Genomic DNA, 18597 nt, shown 5'->3' on the forward strand with positions numbered 1-18597 from the left:
TAATCACAGGGTCTGCTTAAGGTCAAGAAGAGAGTTCACAAACTGGCCTGGTTTGGCATCTTCTGAGATCCGACACAGAGCTGAGCCGACCTTGACTGCACACTCCGCTCCGCTCCGCTCCCACCTCACAGCAGCTTCACCATGCTCCCCTTGGTCTAGGTCCCACATCTACCGACAGACAGACGTGATAGCCCAGGCCCTTTCTCTAGTCACAGAACACACAGGGGAGATGCACATCTACCGACAGACAGACGTGATAGCCCAGGCTCTTTCTCTAGTCACAGAACACACATGGGAGATGCACATGCAACGACAGACCTATGTGATAGCCCAGGCTCTTTCTCTAGTCACGGAACTCATAAGGAGGTGCACATGCAACGACGCAGTCACAGAATACACAGGGGTCCCACATATACCCACAGACATACGTGATAGCCCAGGCTCTTTCTCTAGTCACAGAACACACGAGGAGGTGCACATCCTGATCACGCCGCTCATCACACTTCTTGTACACTCTGAGGAAATTGTAAGCTCAATATAAATAATGCTGGATAGACAACCCATGATGCCATTGTTGAGCCATAACAAAAGCACCCAAGCAAGTGTGTGTGTGTGTGTGTGTGTGTGTGTGTGTGTGTGTGTGTGTCTGTGTGTGTCTGTGTGTGCATTACAGCAAGTCTTTATCACATCTGGTATCTGGAATATCAGATGCTTTCTTCCTATTACAACTCCAGACCAGTGTCCCTGCGTAGCCTACTCATTCATTCTGTGTTCTCCCTATTTTAACTGGCCTGATGTTTAACATACGCCCTTCAACCTCGAACGTGTATGTGATATTTGTAAACATGATTGATAAGAAAGGGGTGATGACTTTTGTGAGCCGGAGTAGGATTGATTTGCCATTTTATTACCGCCAATCTACTACCTCTCTTGAAATATAGGACTTTTTTTAACCTTTGTGCTGGTCTAAGATAAACTAATCATACTAGATTATGCTTTGACTTGATGGATGAATAGTATTTCCATTCAAGGTACACTGGTGTTTCTAACTCAAGGAAAACTAACATTTCTAAATTACTTTTGTGCAATAAAGATATAAAAAATGTATACATATGTTTATGCCTCTGTTCTTTACATTCTAAACAAGCGCACGTTCACATAAACGGAGCACCCAAGGGCACTGTGTTTTCCTTCTTACGGCAGTGTTCCTCACACCTTCGCTCGGCCCTACACAGTGACGTCACCTGTGTGGACCTGTCTGCCGGCACGTAGAGTAGATTGGAGTGCACTGGACAGGCTTTTAGCCCTAAAGAGATTAGCCGGTTTACGCTAACACTGAGTGGATTAGGGGGACAGATTACCCCTCATGCTGTTAGCAGCCTAGACACCTGCAGTGCAGATGCTGATACCGTTATCAAGGCCAAAACAGACAGCAACAATTAAACAGTAGTGGCCGCTGCCAGTGTGCTCCATTAGGCTGTAGAAATGAATTTAACCTTAATTTATGCTGATGTGGAACATTTTGATGAATGTATCATTATCACTCTACTGAATTACATATTTCAGTTACAGTTTGATAGCAGGACATATTACATAAAAAATGATATATATGAAACAATCTTATACAATTTATCCATAGCTTTATTAGTTCACAAATGTCCAAATGATTATAAAATACAGCATATCGTCACTTTTCATTCAACATCTACAACTGTACAAAAAGATCCACGTAGAAACAAAGCGCGAATTATGTGACTGCTGTAAAAACAATTTTCAATGACTGAGAGGGGAAACCAGTTAGGCCTCAATACCCAAACAATGTCAAGGGCAAAACTATCTTTTGTTCAGAAGGGCATTATGTCGGTTAATGTCAGTCTTCTTCAGTTTAACATGATTTCACCGCTTTTTTTTTCTTCAAATGTTATATTAACACCTGAATACGGTCATTTACATTAATTTAAAATCCCCATGAAAGGATCCTCATGATTTTTTTTTTATACACATCATTCAAATTTTACATTCCTTGTTTTAATTTGAAGTACCTTCATAAAATTTCTGAAAATGTAAATGTGTTTCTAACTGCATAAAGATATATTTAAGTTAACAAACCTTATGGCCAAAATGTTACATTCACTTACCAGCTTGTAAACTCCCCACAGAATATAGATAGTCTGTGAGTCTAAACCAGTGTATTGTGCAGGTCAGTGTAGGCGTCACGCAAACTAAAACAGTACCACTTGGAAGCCTTCCCCTCAACAAAGTGCAAAGCGGCCGACACAAACACACCCACAAACCATCCCAGCATGCACCCCGCATGAACACACACGGCAAACATCTATAGGTGCTCCTTGTGAAGGCTTTCATCACCAGGATTTCACATCTCATCCCCCTATGCAGCTAACAATGTCAAAGGACGGAGACCCATGAATTCCATATAAAGGGCATACAAAGGACTCATGAATCCCATATGAAGGGCATACAAAAGGATTGAATGAGCTGTGGCTTGGGAGTGGTTTTTGCTGTCCCTGTATTTTGCTTCTGGTGAAAAATATGGCTCCATGGTGTTTGGCCACTGCAAATGTACGGCAAATAAATGCTAAATATAATATTTTAAACGTACAACAAAGTCCACAGCAACTTCCTCGGGGGGTCGCTGAAGACGAATACTTAAATGAAAACTACTCAAGGTGGTTTAAATACTCGGAGAGGGTGATTCCATGTTGTATTGATATGATCTTCACCACCTTTGTCACCTGTATGAACTCCCTAGCCCTCTCGAAAGGTACAAATAATAATAAAGTGACAAAAACAACCTGAGAGTCTTGCGTGCTGCACTTACAGCCAGACTCTGCAGTAACTCAGTGACTGATCCTTCAGATGTGGCTAATCAATATGTCTGGGAAGTAACTGGATTTGTTCGCCCCCCCCCCAGGCTATCAGGCTACATTACAGCAGAATAAATAAACAAAATGATCACAAAGTGCAAAAATGTCAAATGTGTGAGTCTCTAAGGTATGCAAGGTGAGGAAACCTAAACATGTGTATCTTTACTGAACAAAGTGTTTGTTTCAACCTTGCTCAACAAGAGAGAGCCCTTGCTAATATCGGACAAAAGGTAATAAAAAAGAAGAGAAATAGTGCACGTTTGTCCACCGATTTTGGCTACTATGACACTACCGAGACACTGGGTCGTCGTCAGGAGTGCATTGGCGGTGCATAGCTGGCGGTCGGGTGGGTAGGTAGGCATCGGGGTGAGGCGTGCCGGGACTCGGCAGGGACCGCAGGGCCGTCATGTCTGTGCCAGCTGGAGCTCCTCCAGCCCGTGTTTGCCCATGTGGTACCGTGCCAGGTCCTTACGAGTCACCAGGCCCACCACCTATCCACATGAAGGACAGGCAGGGAGGGAGAGAGAGAGAGAGAGAGAAAGAGAGAGAGAGAGAAAGAGAGAGAAAGACAGAATGATGGAGAGAGAGAGAGAGACAGAATGATGGAGAGAGAGAGAGACAGAATGATGGAGAGAGAGAGAGCATGAAAGAAACATTATTTGAGTCTCAATGTAAGAGAATCAGCCGGGTCACAAACAGAAGGTCATCTTATTATGTCAAACATTCTCTCCAGTTCCTAATTGTAATCATTCCACGAGGCCTCAGTTCTCATTACCTTGATTCTGCTACTACACATTATTTTGTGCATCACAATCAATTTCTGCAAAGACACAAAACTGACTGGACTGTCAGCTGTGTTTTAAAGAGAAGCAGTGTTCTGGCCACAGTGGACTCCACGTACCCTGTTCTCACTGTCCACCTCTCCTCACACGCACACACGCACACACACACACACACACACACACACACTCCACCTACCCTGTTCTCACTGTCCACCACCAACAGATGCCTCAGGCCCAGGGCTCGGAACAGCTTAAACACTCGGGGAAGAGAGGTCTCCTGTAACGGGCACACACACACACACACACACACACACACACACACACACACACACACACACACACACACACACACACACACACACACACACACACACACACACACACACACACACACACACACACACACACACACACACAGACACAGACACAGACACAGACACAGACACAGACACAGACACACACACACACACACACACACACAACACAGAAACAGGAAGGAAGGTTCACAGGATGCAGATGATGCACTGACCTAAACTGTTTACTAATAAATAAATAAAAACACCAGACCGGACAGGGATGTACATGTGTCTTTCCATGGGTGCTGAGATCTGCCACGCATAATCGACTTGAAACTGGATAACTATGTGAGTAATGCAAAGATGTGTGTGTTCTACATGGGGAGCATGTTCATGTTGGTGGTCAAGGGACTGGTCAGCTGAGGCTAGCCTACACACAGGTTAGTGTGGGCTGATGGGAGTGGTCAGCCTTGGCTGCCTACACACAGGTCAGTGTGGTTATGGGAGAGGTAACCTTTGGCACGGTATAGGTTAGTGTGGTTATGGGACTGGTTACCTGTGGCACGATATAGGTTAGTGTGGTTATAGGACTGGTCACCTGTGGCACGGTATAGGTTAGTGTGGTTATGGGACTGGTCACCTGTGGCACGGTATAGGTTAGTGTGGTTATGGGACTGGTCACCTGTGGCACGGTATAGGTTAGTGTGGTTATGGGACTGGTTACCTGTGGCACGATATAGGTTAGTTTGGTTATAGGACTGGTCACCTGTGGCACGGTATAGGTTAGTGTGGTTATAGGACTGGTCACCTGTGGCACGGTATAGGTTAGTGTGGTTATGGGACTGGTCACCTGTGGCACGGTATAGGTTAGTGTGGTTATGGGACTGGTAACCTGTGGTACGGTATAGGTTAGTGTGGGCTGAGGGCACTGGTCACCTGTGGCACGGTATAAGGCGTGGGGTTCATGAACTCGCTGAGGTCCATCATGCACTCGCGCTCGTCCTGTGACACGTGGATGGACTGGATCGGGGGGAAGCGCGGGTATGCGTCACGGAAGTCCTTCAGCTGCAGCTTCCTCTGGCTGAGGCGCGTGCGTGCCCGCTCCACAAAAACCTACATACACAACACAAACAAAGACCAAGAAGGTGGACACGATACACACACACACACACACACACACACACAAGTGCGTTTCAATAATAGTTCTATTAGCGTAGCTATGTCAGTTATCGGAGAGTGTCAAACATAGGCCATTCTGTTAAAACAATTAAAATGCTAAGTTTAATAATGGATTAACAATCTATAACTTCAGTTTAATAATGGATTCTCATGACAACGCAAACATTTGCTGATAACACGCGCCGTCCGCCAATTTACACCGTTACGATAAGTTTAATAAATTATGATAATAAGTAATAGTTATAAATAATCAGTTAACTATAGTGTGTGACACTAAATGTTACCTGCACAGTATTCTTCTTAGAGACCATGCTGGCTAATGAGCCATACTAGTGATAATGCCACTACAGACCCAGAATGCACCTCACCTTGTGCTTCAGCAGCACTATTAGCTGGGAGCGCAGAATCAAGCCACAGACCTTCCCAGGCTACGGGGAACAGGGACAGGGAGAGAGAAGACAACATTAACTGACAGAATCAGAGGGCAGAACTACCCGGTCAACTGACCACGACTGGCACAGTTCAATTAGACGGCCACAGACATCTGACTTCTAAGAGGAACTGTGCATTCTGACCAGTCAGTCAGGAGAGCTCAACATGCTTTCACTACGGTTAAGTGCTCTTTGCTCAGCCAAAATCCTCCAGTTAAGGGTTCAAATTTTTTTTTTAAACACAGAAATAACATTTTCAAATGTTCTCTAAAAGTCTACTGTTGTAAAAACAGACAACTACTAGCAGCGCAAGAATTGCAGTACAAAACTAACAGAGCAGAGTAATGCTACTGAATTGACTCCAATTATATCCAGTTGTAACATATTGCATACCTCATCACTGTCTGGGATCTGAATGACTACAGGGAAGCCGTTGTGATTGGTGGAGGTGTTGCTCAGGGTGTTCACGATGGTGCCAACCTTCTCCACCCTGTTGAAGCAGGTGACTGGCGAGCTCATCACCTCCCTGGGGGAATGAACCATCAAACATCAGAGCATCAGTCTCACACACACACACACACACACACACACACACACACACACACACACACACACACACAGACGACACACACACACAGACAGACGACACAGACGGCACACACACACACACACACACACACACACACACACACACACACACACACACAGACACGACAGTCTTCTACACAAGTGACACAGTACCTCGCAGTTAGCCAGTGAGAGGTGGCGGGAGCTTCATAATGAAGGAAGGGAACACTCTGTAGCTTGATGTGGATATCATATAAGCCCTGTGGAACAATTGCAGACAGACGACACACAGACAAATTCAGACCCCCATATTGTGTACAAATATATAACACAAAGTAAGTAAGCCTCACAGTGGTATAAACAGCACTACAACTGCATCCTCCACTGTTGTGTGCTCATATGTGGTGTACCCTGAGGTACGCCCCTGGTTTCATATAGAAGATGTTATGCAGAGTAATGTTTGAATACATTAAGGATCAGAGGCCAATTTAGGAACAGAAGCAGCCATTTAACAAGCAATGGAAGTGTTTCTGGAATGGAAGACCAGTTCACCTCTGCAAAGTAATCTCCCACGATCTTGGCCGTCATGAGCACGAGCATGATGGGAAGACCGAAGGTGACGTTGCCAGTCGCCTCCACCATGATGACGGTGAGACTCAGGGTCATCCTGACGATGCCACCTGTGTTTGGAAGCAAACAGAAGATTCACATGAACAACCACGTTTCAACAGCAAACCAACGATGACAACAATTCCACCGTCAAAAACCAGTGCTGGAAATAATAATATTAATAATAATAATAATTCATTTTATTTTTAACGCACTTTTCATTCAAAAGAATCTCAGAGTGCCTACATATTAGAAATGACTGGTGAACAAGAGCAATAGTGAATCAATATATGAACATAAAAAAAGGTGTTGCATTGCCACATCACTACGGCTGATCCTTTGTTCCTCAGGGTGGGAGGATCTGTTACAACAAACACGTACACATTTATCACCTCCTCCAATGGATCTGGACCACAGTACAACAAACACGTACACAGCACTTATCACCTCCTCCAGTGGATTTGGACAAGTGTTACAACAAACATGTACACAGCACTTCTCACCCCCTCCAGTGTATCTGGGTTGGTGCTGTGAAGTGACTCATCCCGACAAACATTATGCAAACAAAAAAAGGAGGAATACTATTTTTTTATTTTTTTTTAAGAACACACACACACTACACTCACCCACCCACTCACCCACTCACCCACTCACTCACTCACCCAGCTGTGCTGCGGCTCCTATCAAAGCGTACTTGCCAGGACCTGCCCATATCTGCTGAGGAGAGACGAAACATGGGGACATTAGGGGAGCAGAGATGCCTTTATTCATCACAGTGTGAGGACTCTGCATTTAACCCACAGAGGAGACGCTGGTGTGGGATCAAACGGAGACCTTCAGAGTATAATGCACCATGTTTACGTGTCAAAGTAGGGCTCTTCCAAACGACCTTTAGAGTATAGTGAACCATGTTTACGTGTCAGAGTAGGGCTCTCCCCAATGAGACCTTCAGAGTATAGTGCGATAGTTTACGTGTCAGAGTAGCACTCTCCTAAATAAACCCTTCAGAGTATAGTGCACCATTACGTGTCAGAGTAGCACTCTCCCAAATGCAGCTCTGTTGGGGAGGCTCAGTGTTGTGGTGTTTGGAGGTTTACCCAATAACCCAAAGTGTGTGTGTGTGTGTGTTTGCATGCATGTTTGAGTGAGCGCGTGTGCGTGTGTGTGTGTGAGTGAGTGCGTGCGTATGCGTGTGTGTTTGGAGGTTTACCCTGTGAACTCCTTAGCAATAACCCAAAGTGTGTGTGTGTGTGTGTTTGCGTGCCTGTGTGTGTGTGTATGAGTGAGTGAGAATGCTTTCCTGTTTTATTCAGGTTAAGCCTTGGGATTAATTAACTTCACAGAGATTTCACTGTTGATTAACAATGAGGCCTCTATAGGGCTCCTAATTCCATAGCAGAGAACTGAACACTGGATGTGTGAGGGGAATCTGGCATATGAGCTTATATTTCCTCAATGTGGGGTCAGTGTGAGTGTGCGCGCTCACATGTGTGCTGCATGTATGCGTGCTGCATGTATGCGTGCATTGTGTGTGTTTGCTTGCAGAATGCACCCGGTCAGGTCAGAAAAAGAATCAAACTTGGTTGGCTGGACACCAACATTTACAGTAAGACTTCTGAACATGTCTGCTTTCCTCATAATGTAATGTAAGTCTGCTCAAGGCTAGGAGTAGGTAACATGCATATGTCTGAATATGAGGGGAAGTGTGTGTGTGAGAGAGAATGTGTGAGTGTGTGAGTGTGAGTGTGAGTGTGAGAGAAAGTGTGTGAGTGTGAGTGTGAGTGTGAGTGTGAGTGTGAGTGTGAGTGTGAGTGTGAGTGTGTGTGTGTGTGTGTGTGTGTGTGTGAGCGTGAGCGTGTGCGAGTGTGTGTGTGTGTGTGACGCACCGAGCTGCCTGAGGTGAAATAGGACAGCAGGATGCCGAAGAGGCGCCCCCATGCCGCCCCGATCAGCAGCGAGGGGATGAAGACCCCCGCCGACACGGTCAGCCCATAGGTCCAGCAGGCCAGGAAGAAGTAGGTCAGAGTAAACAACCCCAGTGTCAGTGGGTTGTAGGAGCCTGAGAGAGAGAGAGAGACAGAGACAGAGAGAGAATTAATTAGAAAAATAGAGGAAACAAGAATGGGAGCATTCAGAGAATGCAAACCTCCGCCTTGTGACCTTGACCTTTGACCTTGACATCTGAAAATCTAATCAATTATTTCCATTATATTACCCAATCTCCCCACAAAGTTTGATGGAAATCGGTCCATGCGTTTCTGCGTAATCCTGCTAACAAACAGACAAACAAACATACAGGGGCGAAAACATAACATCCTTGGCGGAGGTAATAACAAGACCCTGACAGGCAGTAGAAGAGAAGGAATATGGGTATGATAGAGAGAGAGAGAGAGAGAAAGAAAGAGAGCGAGAGAGAGAGGAAGAGAGAGAGCGCGAGAGAGAGAGAGAGAACAACATGTGAGCCACACTGTGGGTAGCACAGGAAAAAGCACAAGCTGTGTAGGCAGCAGTACGCAGCACATGGTCGGACAGGGCAGGAACTGTGCAAAGCAACCTTCCTTCTGATTGCAGTCACTTCTCACCTAGACAAACGCAGACAACTATATAAGACTAGTCAAGTTTCTTTCCCTCTGTCAGATGAAAACAGTCACTTTCTAAATGAGAACTACCTCTGTGTGCAACAGACTAGGCCCTTAAGAGCGGAGAGCTCTCCAAACGACTTCATGCTAAGCAGACACAGGATAGCGACACGGTTCACCATCCATGTAGAGCACCTTTAAGAGTCAGAACTGCAGTGAGCTATAGCCTCTTCAAGTGGTCCCACCTTCTGCACTCTCAAGGATCTCATCAATGTGCAAAAAAGCAGCAGTGATCCCTGTGATATGAGTGATAAGGGATGCTGTCATAAGGACTTTAGGGGTAGGGTGAGCAGTCCATCCAGTGTCCACAAGAGGGCAGAGTGTCTGTGATCCATGACCTGAGCAGCCATGTAAGAGATGGAACATGGGCCACATTGACAGCGCAAACTCGAAATAGGACATTTATTTATGATAACGGGTAAAAACATTCATTCAGGCGGACATGTTATGATAGTCATTCCCACGACCTTTATGTGGGAATTTATCTACTGGTTTACAGGCAACGCAGAAAGATACTGGGCCTGATGGCGGAGCTCCACCGTGGGGACCTATCCCGAGCCTGATGGCGGAGCTCCACCGTGGGCCTCTGGCAAAGCCATCAGGGTCTCTCCTGCTCCCTGCCGTGGGAGCTCCTGAGCGCTCTGGCATCGGCCCCACTTCCTCCTGCTCTAAACCAGCTGGAGTGTGTGTGTGTGTGTGTGTGTGTGTGTGTGTGTGTGAGAGTGTGTGTGAGAGTGTGTGTGTGTGGCATCCACTTTTTGTTGAGCATCAGCGTCTGGTGGTTTACACTTTTTCTTCCCCTTTGCATCTCACTTACAAACACAGCCTAACTCCCCCAACACAAGCATGCTGACATACAACATGAGCACTAACGCAGATACACCAGTGCACACACACAATCCTACTCATACAGACAGGCAAGCAGAAGATGCACCCTGCACATAGGCAACCAGACCAACACTCATAGACATAACGCTTCACATAACTCACATACTAATAACACTTCACAACTAAAGCAATACACTCCAGTGAAAGTTCCGGAAGTAGAGCGTGGCAGTCTGATGAGTCCACAATGCCTTGGACCAGCAGAGCCAGACTTCATCCTGACACTGACGTGATGACAGACAGACAAACTCATAAACAAACAAGCACACACACACACACGCGTGCATGCACACACGGTCCAAACACGCACACACACAGTCAGACACACACACACAGTCAGACACACACACACAGTCACACACACACACAAACGCACACACACCTGGTGGGTTGTGGAACAGGCTGCGGACGCTCCTCTCCGGTGTGTTGAAGAATGCTGTGGCCATGGAGTTGTACTCGCCATCTGCACAGAACAGCTGCAGCAGACAGACACAAGGGGAGTCAGGGCTATCCAGTCTGCTGAAGGACTCCCAGACTGATCGGAAATTCCCCTCAACCCCCCCACACACACACACACACACACACACACACACACACACACACACACACACACACACACACACACACACACACACACACACACACACACACACACACACACACACACACACACACACACACACACACACACACACACACACACACACAGACAACTCAGTGACTTGTGCCGGACTCACTGACCTGTAGAGGGTAGTCGTCTTTGGTCTGGTCCTGACCCAGGGGCTGGCAGTCGTTGGAGAAGTAGATCATGGTGAAGGAGACGGTGGCGGTGACGGCAGCCACAAGCATGGCCTCGATCACCTGAAAGCACGGCCGGTGAACGTACCTGCAACACAGGGGAGCTTCAGACAACACCCCTGAGGAGCACGTTGGGACAGCTGAGAGAGAGAGAGAGAGAGAGAGAGAGAGAGAGAGAGAGAGAGAGAGAGAGGGAGAGGGAGAGAGAGAGAGGTAGGGAGAGAGAGAGAGAGAGAAAGAGAGAGAGAGAGAGAGATACTCCTTGCCTCTGAGGGGGAACTATGATGCCTCTACTTCAAGAGGAACCCTCCTCACCTGATTCTGAAGATTGTAAGCCAGTAGTTAAGGAAGTTAAACAGCGCCCCCAGCAACCCTCCTGTGTCACAAGAAAAGTCATTAAACCATTATGGGAGATTATGGCTCATTGTATTTTCTAAAACGCTTGACAGAATGTATTACTTTGTGTAAATAGTCATGTAATAGAAACACAACTGTTGTTTATCTGTTGTGCCTGTGCACTTTATATGTTTCACTGTGGGGAGAGTGGGAAACGTTCTTTCGACTGGTTTGTATGTTCACATATGAAGTAGTTGACAATAAAGCTACTTTGACTTGACTTTGACTTTGACAACTCTGTGTGGAAGCATTTCTAACATTTGATTGAATAAACACAAAGGCCTCTTACCGATGGCTCCCATAATGATGAACAGAGGAATCTCATAGAGGTTATAGGCCACAGTCTGTGGAGGGGAACACAGAGAGGACACACACAGAAGGCACACATCACATCCAACTGGGTGTTATTTTTCAATATGTAACAATCTGGCTCGCTTCAAATAAAGATAAAACAATGGACTCAGATGATAGGTGTATACGTAGAATGATAGAAAGAAAGACATGAGGAGTAAATTAGAGAGAGAGGGAGAGAGAGAGGGAGGGAGGGAGGGAGAGAGAGAGAGAAATGGGAGAGGGTTAGATCACAAGTCTGAGCAGGGAGGATGAGAGAGATGAAGAGAGAGAGAGAGAGAGAGAGAGGGAGGGAGAGAGAGAGAGAGAGAAATGGGAGAGGGTTAGATCACAAGTCTGAGCAGGGAGGATGAGAGAGATGAAGAGAGAGAGAGAGAGAGGGAGGGAGAGAGAGAGAGAAAGAGAGAAATGGGAGAGGGTTAGATCACAAGAACTGAACAGGGGGGATGAGAGAGATAAAGAGAGAGAGAGAGGGAGGGAGAGAGAGAGAGAGAGAGAAATGGGAGAGGGTTAGATCACAAGAACTGAACAGGGGGGATGAGAGAGATGAAGAGAGAGAGAGAGAGAGAGGGAGAGAGAGAGAGAGAGAGAGAAATGGGAGAGGGTTAGATCACAAGAACTGAACAGGGGGGATGAGAGAGATGAAGAGAGAGAGAGAGGGAGGGAGAGAGAGAGAGAGAGAGAGAGAAATGGGAGAGGGTTAGATCACAAGAACTGAACAGGGGGGATGAGAGAGATGAAGAGAGAGAGAGAGAGAGAGAGAGAAATGGGAGAGGGTTAGATCACAAGTCTGAGCAGGGAGGATGAGAGAGATGAAGAGAGAGAGAGAGAGAGAGAGAGGGAGGGAGAGGGAGAGAGAGAGAGAAATGGGAGAGGGTTAGATCACAAGTCTGAGCAGGGAGGATGAGAGAGATGAAGAGAGAGAGAGAGAGAGAGAGAGGGAGGGAGAGGGAGAGAGAGAGAGAAATGGGAGAGGGTTAGATCACAAGAACTGAACAGGGGGGATGAGAGAGATGAAGAGAGAGAGAGAGAGAGAGGGAGGGAGGGAGAGAGAGAGAGAAATGGGAGAGGGTTAGATCACAAGAACTGAACAGGGGGGATAAGAGAGAGAGAGAGAGAGAGAGAAATGGGAGGGAGAGAGAGAGAGAGAGAAATGGGAGAGGGTTAGATCACAAGAACTGAACAGGGAGGATAAGAGAGATGAAGAGAGAGAGAGAGGGAGGGAGAGAGAGAGAGAGAGAAATGGGAGAGGGTTAGATTACAAGAACTGAACAGGGGGGATGAGAGAGATAAAGAGAGAGAGAGAGAGAGAGAGATAAAGAGAGAGAAATGATGACGCTGGAGAGAAAGGCACCACTCACATCACTGTCAAAGCGTCCGAAGTTAATAAGGCCAGGGTTCGAGAGGTCTCCAGTCTTGTTATTGTAGATGCTCAGGAAGAAATTCAAGGTGAAGGTGGAGATCATTGAGGCAAAGAACTGAAATACAAGGAAGAGATAGACAATGTAAACAACAACCCCAACTTCATTCATTCTTCCAAAAGATCAAAAGTGACTCCCACCCTCTGAACTGGCGACAGTGGTACAGGAGGTAGAGAAGTCGTTTAGTAATCAGAAGGTTGCTAGTTCGAAGTGTCCTTGAGGAAGTCACTGAGCCCATAATTTCTGCTGATGTGCAGTGGGCCATCAGTGTAAATGTAAGTCGCTTTGGATTACAGCGTCTGCTAAATGACTAAATGTAAATGCAAATGTAACTCACTATTCTCCACGTCAACATCTGGTTCCAGAAGGAGGCCCCCTCTTCTAAACTGAAAAGCACTCCACCTTGAAATGAAGCAGGGAGCACACACACAGAGAGTCAGAGAACCGGACCCATCCGTGAGCAACAACCACAGCACACCATCAGCCCTGAGGCTTCTACTGATTTAAAGCTGTTGGCAGATCTCTGGTCAGTCTGAGCCAACTCTGCACCTCAATCAATCACATATAGGCAGTTTGATATCCAGCCAACCATGCTGTGATGAAGGCCAGCTTCCTGGAGTCGGTTCTGTCCCGATCCCTGGGGGAAAACATTTCGGAGAGGTGCCCATTTCCCCCAAACAGAGCTCCGCAAAACCGAATGGTTCATAGTGAAACTATTTAGAAACTATTGAGACATCAACTTCTGGAAGCAGTTCTTGCGTCCGCACATTTTTGTGGTGGGGTTTGGGGGGCTCGATGTTTGCAATCTAACATCTATGTTGTGGTTTGGGCAGATTTCCGATGCTTACCGACGGGGGCTCCGAAGGCAGCCGACACACCAGCAGCGGCGCCGGCTGAGACAAAGTCTCTCTTCTCCGTGTCTCTGCGGAAGTACTCGAAGATCTGCAGACACAAAAACAAATAAAACAAATAATCACAACTCTCTCTGACCCTCATCACTTTTCTCACCCAATACTTCCCATATCACCACCTGCACCTCAATAATTTTACTTCAATGAAAAGGTAAGCTTTTTGTGAATATTCTGAGTAAAAGACCAAGAGGCTAAACAGCAAAGACATATTTTATCATAGCCTGTTTTGGTCACATTCACTAAGGGTGCCAATAATTGTGGAGGGCATTGTACTTCCCATATTACCATCTGTGCCTCAGTGTGAAGCCTGTGTGTGAGGCTTTGTTTGCAATGCAGTTGCACTAGAGGAGGTGGTGGTACTGACCTTGAAGTCTTTCTTGAGGGACGTGCTCCTGCCCTGGGACACCCCAGCCGCTACCACAGCCCCTGAGTGGATCATGGGTCCTTCCTGCGAGGAGGAGACACAAGACGAACATCACAGATAAATCACATCATTACTTGATCTCACGCTACAGAAAGTACATTTTAAGCCATTTTGAAAAAAATAAAAAAATCAATAGTGAATGGCAATTCTTTTGTATCTTTACCTTTAAATTATCAATAAAACAAATTGATAAAAAATGTAAAAATAGTGAATGGCAATGACATCCTCTGCTCCTATGCAAATAAAGGAACGGCTGCACTACCATGTTCAAACCACTGTCCCTCTCCGACTTAAACCATCACAAGGTTTTGGATTTGTTTAGAATTTCAGAATACGTGTCCGGCACTACAAAATATGAAATCAGACCCGGAACAAGGGAGCAAAAGGGAACTTATATTGTAAACATGTTTTTCTTACCTTTCCGACCGCCAGTCCTCCAGCCACAGAGCAAATCACTCCAAACACTTTCACCAACAGGGTCTACCGAACACAGAAAAGCAGCAGGGATTGAGCCTACACAAGCATTCTCCTTATGCGTGTTTATGGTGAAATACTTTTCACTTTCAGTTCACTTGTGATTCACTGACAGTCTCTCTTAAGAGTCAGCTGAGCTTAATGCCTATGAGACACTGCAGTCAGGGAGCAGTGGGAGTTGGTCTCTTACGTGTCGAGAGCCAGTGGACTGTGTGTGTGATTAAGATAGAGGAGGGGGGGGGGACACACACTACCTTCAGCCGCACCACCCGTGGGATCTTCACTCCGTTCAGGTAGCACTTAATCTGAGGGATGCCACTGCCTGCAGCGATGGGCTGAGGAAAATACATGGAAAGAAAGAGAGTGTCAGAGAGAGAGAGAGAGAGAGAGACAGAGCAAATTTAAATACAGAAAGGTAGATTCTGTTCTAAAAAAAAAGATTCTGTTCCAAATATAGACAAAGATGTTCAGTATGACATTCACCTTCTGAGATGTGAGTCTTTGCAATCTTGACATGAAAAGATACATTTAAGAAATAAAAAAAAAAGTCAGTACATAACATTAGAGGAGAGTGCATAATTACCTCGATAAAAGCCACTACGATGGCTCCTATCATTACTAGCGATGAGTTTAGCACAGCCCATAATATCAGCGAGATGGAGAGCCCACCGACCTCAGTGTATTTCTCAATGTCTACAGGAGGAGAGTCAAAGGAGTGCTTCCATGGCAACCAGAAGACAGGGACAGGTGGCGTGTAGGTATACGAACCAAGCATTCAAGTCTTACAAAACAAATTGACATATAATGAACCTAATATACATTACAGAGAACACATCAAACTGACTATCCTTTTGTTGAACAAACTATCAGGGTTATAAAGTTTAATATCATCTAGGCCAGAGGTCTCAAACTGAGGCCCATGGGCCAATTCCGGCCCCCCAAGCGATTTTATCCGGCCCGCAAAGTTCCATTAATAAAAAAAAAAAATAGGAAAGTTCCATTGATTTAAATGGACCACCCCAACGTTAACCATAAGAATCTGGCCACCCAATGACCAGACTGGACGCTTATCGGTCCCCGGGTTATTTGAGTTTGAGACCCCTGATCTAGGCTAATAGCTAACTGTAAGTCACAAAGCATTCTTTGCAAAGGATACTCTGTTTGACAACAATGTATTTCATCCCAGCCAATTTCTCCACAACAATGTCAATAAAGCAAGCGATGAGTCCAGTGAGAAAACCAATGAGCCCACAGATGACCCAGCGACTGATCTCCAGACATCTGAAGCCCTGTGGATGAACACAACAGCACTCATCACTAGGAACTAAACACATCTGAAGCCCTGAAAAAACAGAAGTGAAGGAGTCACAGAGTTGTACTGACCATGTGGCTCATCCGCCTCTCTTCTTCTAGAAACAGCTGGTTCTCAATGTTATCATAGTCAAGACTCTGGAACGCAAACACAAAAAGGAAATGAGTCTACTTTTCTTCAGCAAAACAAAATGGTTTACTTATTATCAAATGCTATTTATTATGAAATGATCGTCAAGCCTTTCACAGCTTGTGAAAGAGTTGTGTGAGATGTGTGAGAGTTCTGGGCTTAAACTTTCCTTGGTAATGTTGAGACAGAACACAATTATCAACAGTCATGGAATCATTACTAATGTCTCTGTTTAAACCAATAAAACCCTTTCAGACAAAATCCCTGTCTGACTCGTGGGACAGGAAATGATTAGGGTTGGCGTGTGCAGGGGGTGGTGGGTGTCATGCCTCTTTCATTACCTCGTATTTGAGCGAGAGCAGCTTCTCATTGTGGGGGATCATATTGGGTCTGGTCCTCACAGAGTCCTGCTCACAGCGTTGAAAGACAAGGCATAGGTCACTCACAAACATAAGCACTCTGGGCAGCCAAAGGCATCTCCAAGGTGCAGATGTGCTCCAACACATGCCCATGCACATATTACTGCACACATATCATATCTGCACACATCAACATTCTGCTAACAAGGGTAACAGATTTTGACTGTAAATGTCAGAGAATATGCTTCATGTACATGCACTGGGGAACCGAAAATTCAACCCAGAGAAAACAAAGGGACTGTGTCTACTTAAAGAGATAGGCCTGTAATTGAGTGAAGTCGTTGTTCTGTCCTACATGGCATGAGGAAAAAGGGTTGTACGGGTTGTATTGAACACGACAACAAGAGTTCCATCATGAAAGATGACCTCTAAGGAATTACCTCTTCTGATGTGATTTCTTCTTCCAGGTCCACCGTACTGAGTCTACTTATGTGAAATAATCCCCCGGATGGCTATGGACCAAAAACATCAAATGGTTGACAGAATCTACTCTTTGTCTATGATAACATTGATATCAGACAGCTCTCATTTTGGGTTAAATTCGGCTACATGAAAATGTTGCTGTCTGTCTGTCTGTGGAATACTAACTGTGGACAAAAATATTTACCTAAAAATGTAACGGGAATCAGTCAGTTTGGCTAGAATAGGAAGTTGGAAATCCCAATGCTTGAATAATGCAAGACCGGACAGATGACTAATAGAAGACTCTAGTAACGTCTTATTTGCAATACTAAAGGCTAGAAATGCAGTGTTATATTTAACAAATATTTCAACATTGGTTAATGCTATTCACTCTATTACTGAGTAAAGGATTTGGAGTCTGCAAGAAATACTAAATCCTTCAGAATCTAATTGTACATTGTGGGAACACCTGTGGGTAGCACAGACGATGCTACTACTCATATCTATAGTTACTTGCGTTATAAGGCAATGTTATATAGTTACAAAAATGTATAACGTTAGTTAATACTACAAGACAGGTTTTTCCAAACTTCAGTGCAGTATGCCAAAATAAAGTCAAGAGTACATAACTGCTATATCCTTCTCGTGCCTCAATTCACAATTAGCGTGTGTTCATGTTCATTACGAGCTATCTGGTCAATTACATTTAGGGCTTAATTATCTTCAATAAACTGTTGTTTGCAAGCGGTCTCAGTCTATTAGAAACATTATTCCACACTCATTCACATCATTCAGTTGCATGCCAATTCAAGAAGTTCCTCATGCACAATGGAAAATGGTACGCACAATTCTATATGTTATGATTTCCTATTGATGCAATTCAAGCATAAAGTCTATTGCAATACCAAATGCATTATCAAATAGCTTACCAGCCATCACAGCCTGCTAGCTGGCTAACTTACCTGTCTTGTGTATCTGACTTCCTCGGATCCGTTGAGTAACGGGGTAGCCTCTCCACGAGCACTGTCATCGCCCCGGCTAGACCAAGAGACTTTTTTTGTGATGTTTGCCATATTCATAGACAATAATTTAACACTTTTACAACTGAAATATTTGTAAAAACCTACAATTGTAGCTGGCAAACTACCCCGGACAGCTTGTACCCATGACTAACAATCATAAAAATCTCGTGACGATATCTACGGAAAGGACAAGAGACCAAAAAGTGTACCATGCTCGAAAGGGATTATGGGCAACGTAGTCTTTTGAGCGGGAATGCCCAGTTGT

General features: G+C 45.2%; 1 protein-coding gene across 3 annotated transcripts; it reads right to left on the bottom strand.

Annotated features, from left to right (window-relative positions):
* Window positions 1-1649: 1649 nt before the first annotated feature.
* On the bottom strand, window positions 1650-18478 carry clcn7 (chloride channel 7). Of its 3 annotated transcripts, XM_080855972.1 has the most exons (25): window positions 18273-18478; window positions 17289-17360; window positions 16831-16896; window positions 16432-16497; window positions 16205-16337; window positions 15632-15741; window positions 15303-15383; window positions 14992-15054; window positions 14515-14598; window positions 14088-14181; window positions 13577-13641; window positions 13180-13296; window positions 11757-11811; window positions 11387-11447; window positions 11015-11159; window positions 10656-10749; window positions 8636-8808; window positions 7412-7463; window positions 6693-6820; window positions 6315-6400; window positions 5967-6099; window positions 5511-5570; window positions 4900-5076; window positions 3864-3944; window positions 1650-3376 (listed from the first exon to the last, which is right to left on the bottom strand). In XM_080855972.1, exons 1-25 carry the CDS (start codon window positions 18387-18389, stop codon window positions 3290-3292), a joined length of 2400 nt encoding a protein of 799 aa, XP_080712098.1. In that variant the 5' UTR covers window positions 18390-18478; the 3' UTR covers window positions 1650-3289. The 3 variants fall into 3 exon arrangements, with proteins under 3 accessions (XP_080712098.1, XP_080712099.1, XP_080712100.1); XM_080855973.1 differs by lacking the exon at window positions 17289-17360; XM_080855974.1 differs by lacking the exons at window positions 15632-15741; window positions 16205-16337; window positions 16432-16497; ... (1 more) ...; window positions 17289-17360; window positions 18273-18478 and adding an exon at window positions 15532-15598.
* Between the last annotated feature and the right edge of the window lie 119 nt (window positions 18479-18597).

This window comes from Sprattus sprattus (genome assembly GCF_963457725.1).
Source record: "Sprattus sprattus genome assembly, chromosome: 18".
Classification (NCBI taxonomy): Eukaryota; Metazoa; Chordata; class Actinopteri; order Clupeiformes; family Clupeidae; genus Sprattus; species Sprattus sprattus.

What these genes read in the sequence shown, in the direction of transcription:
- clcn7 (XM_080855972.1), bottom strand. Translation starts at nt 18,389, where the DNA reads ATGAATATGGCAAACATCACAAAAAAAGTCTCTTGGTCTAGCCGGGGC. An exon ending in AAGTCAGATACACAAGACAG is followed by an intron (nt 17,361 to 18,272) that starts GTAAGTTAGCCA and finishes TTTGGTCCATAG; the next exon opens with CCATCCGGGGGATTATTTCA. An exon ending in TAGTGCTGCTGAAGCACAAG is followed by an intron (nt 5,077 to 5,510) that starts GTGAGGTGCATT and finishes TTGTGTATGTAG; the next exon opens with GTTTTTGTGGAGCGGGCACG.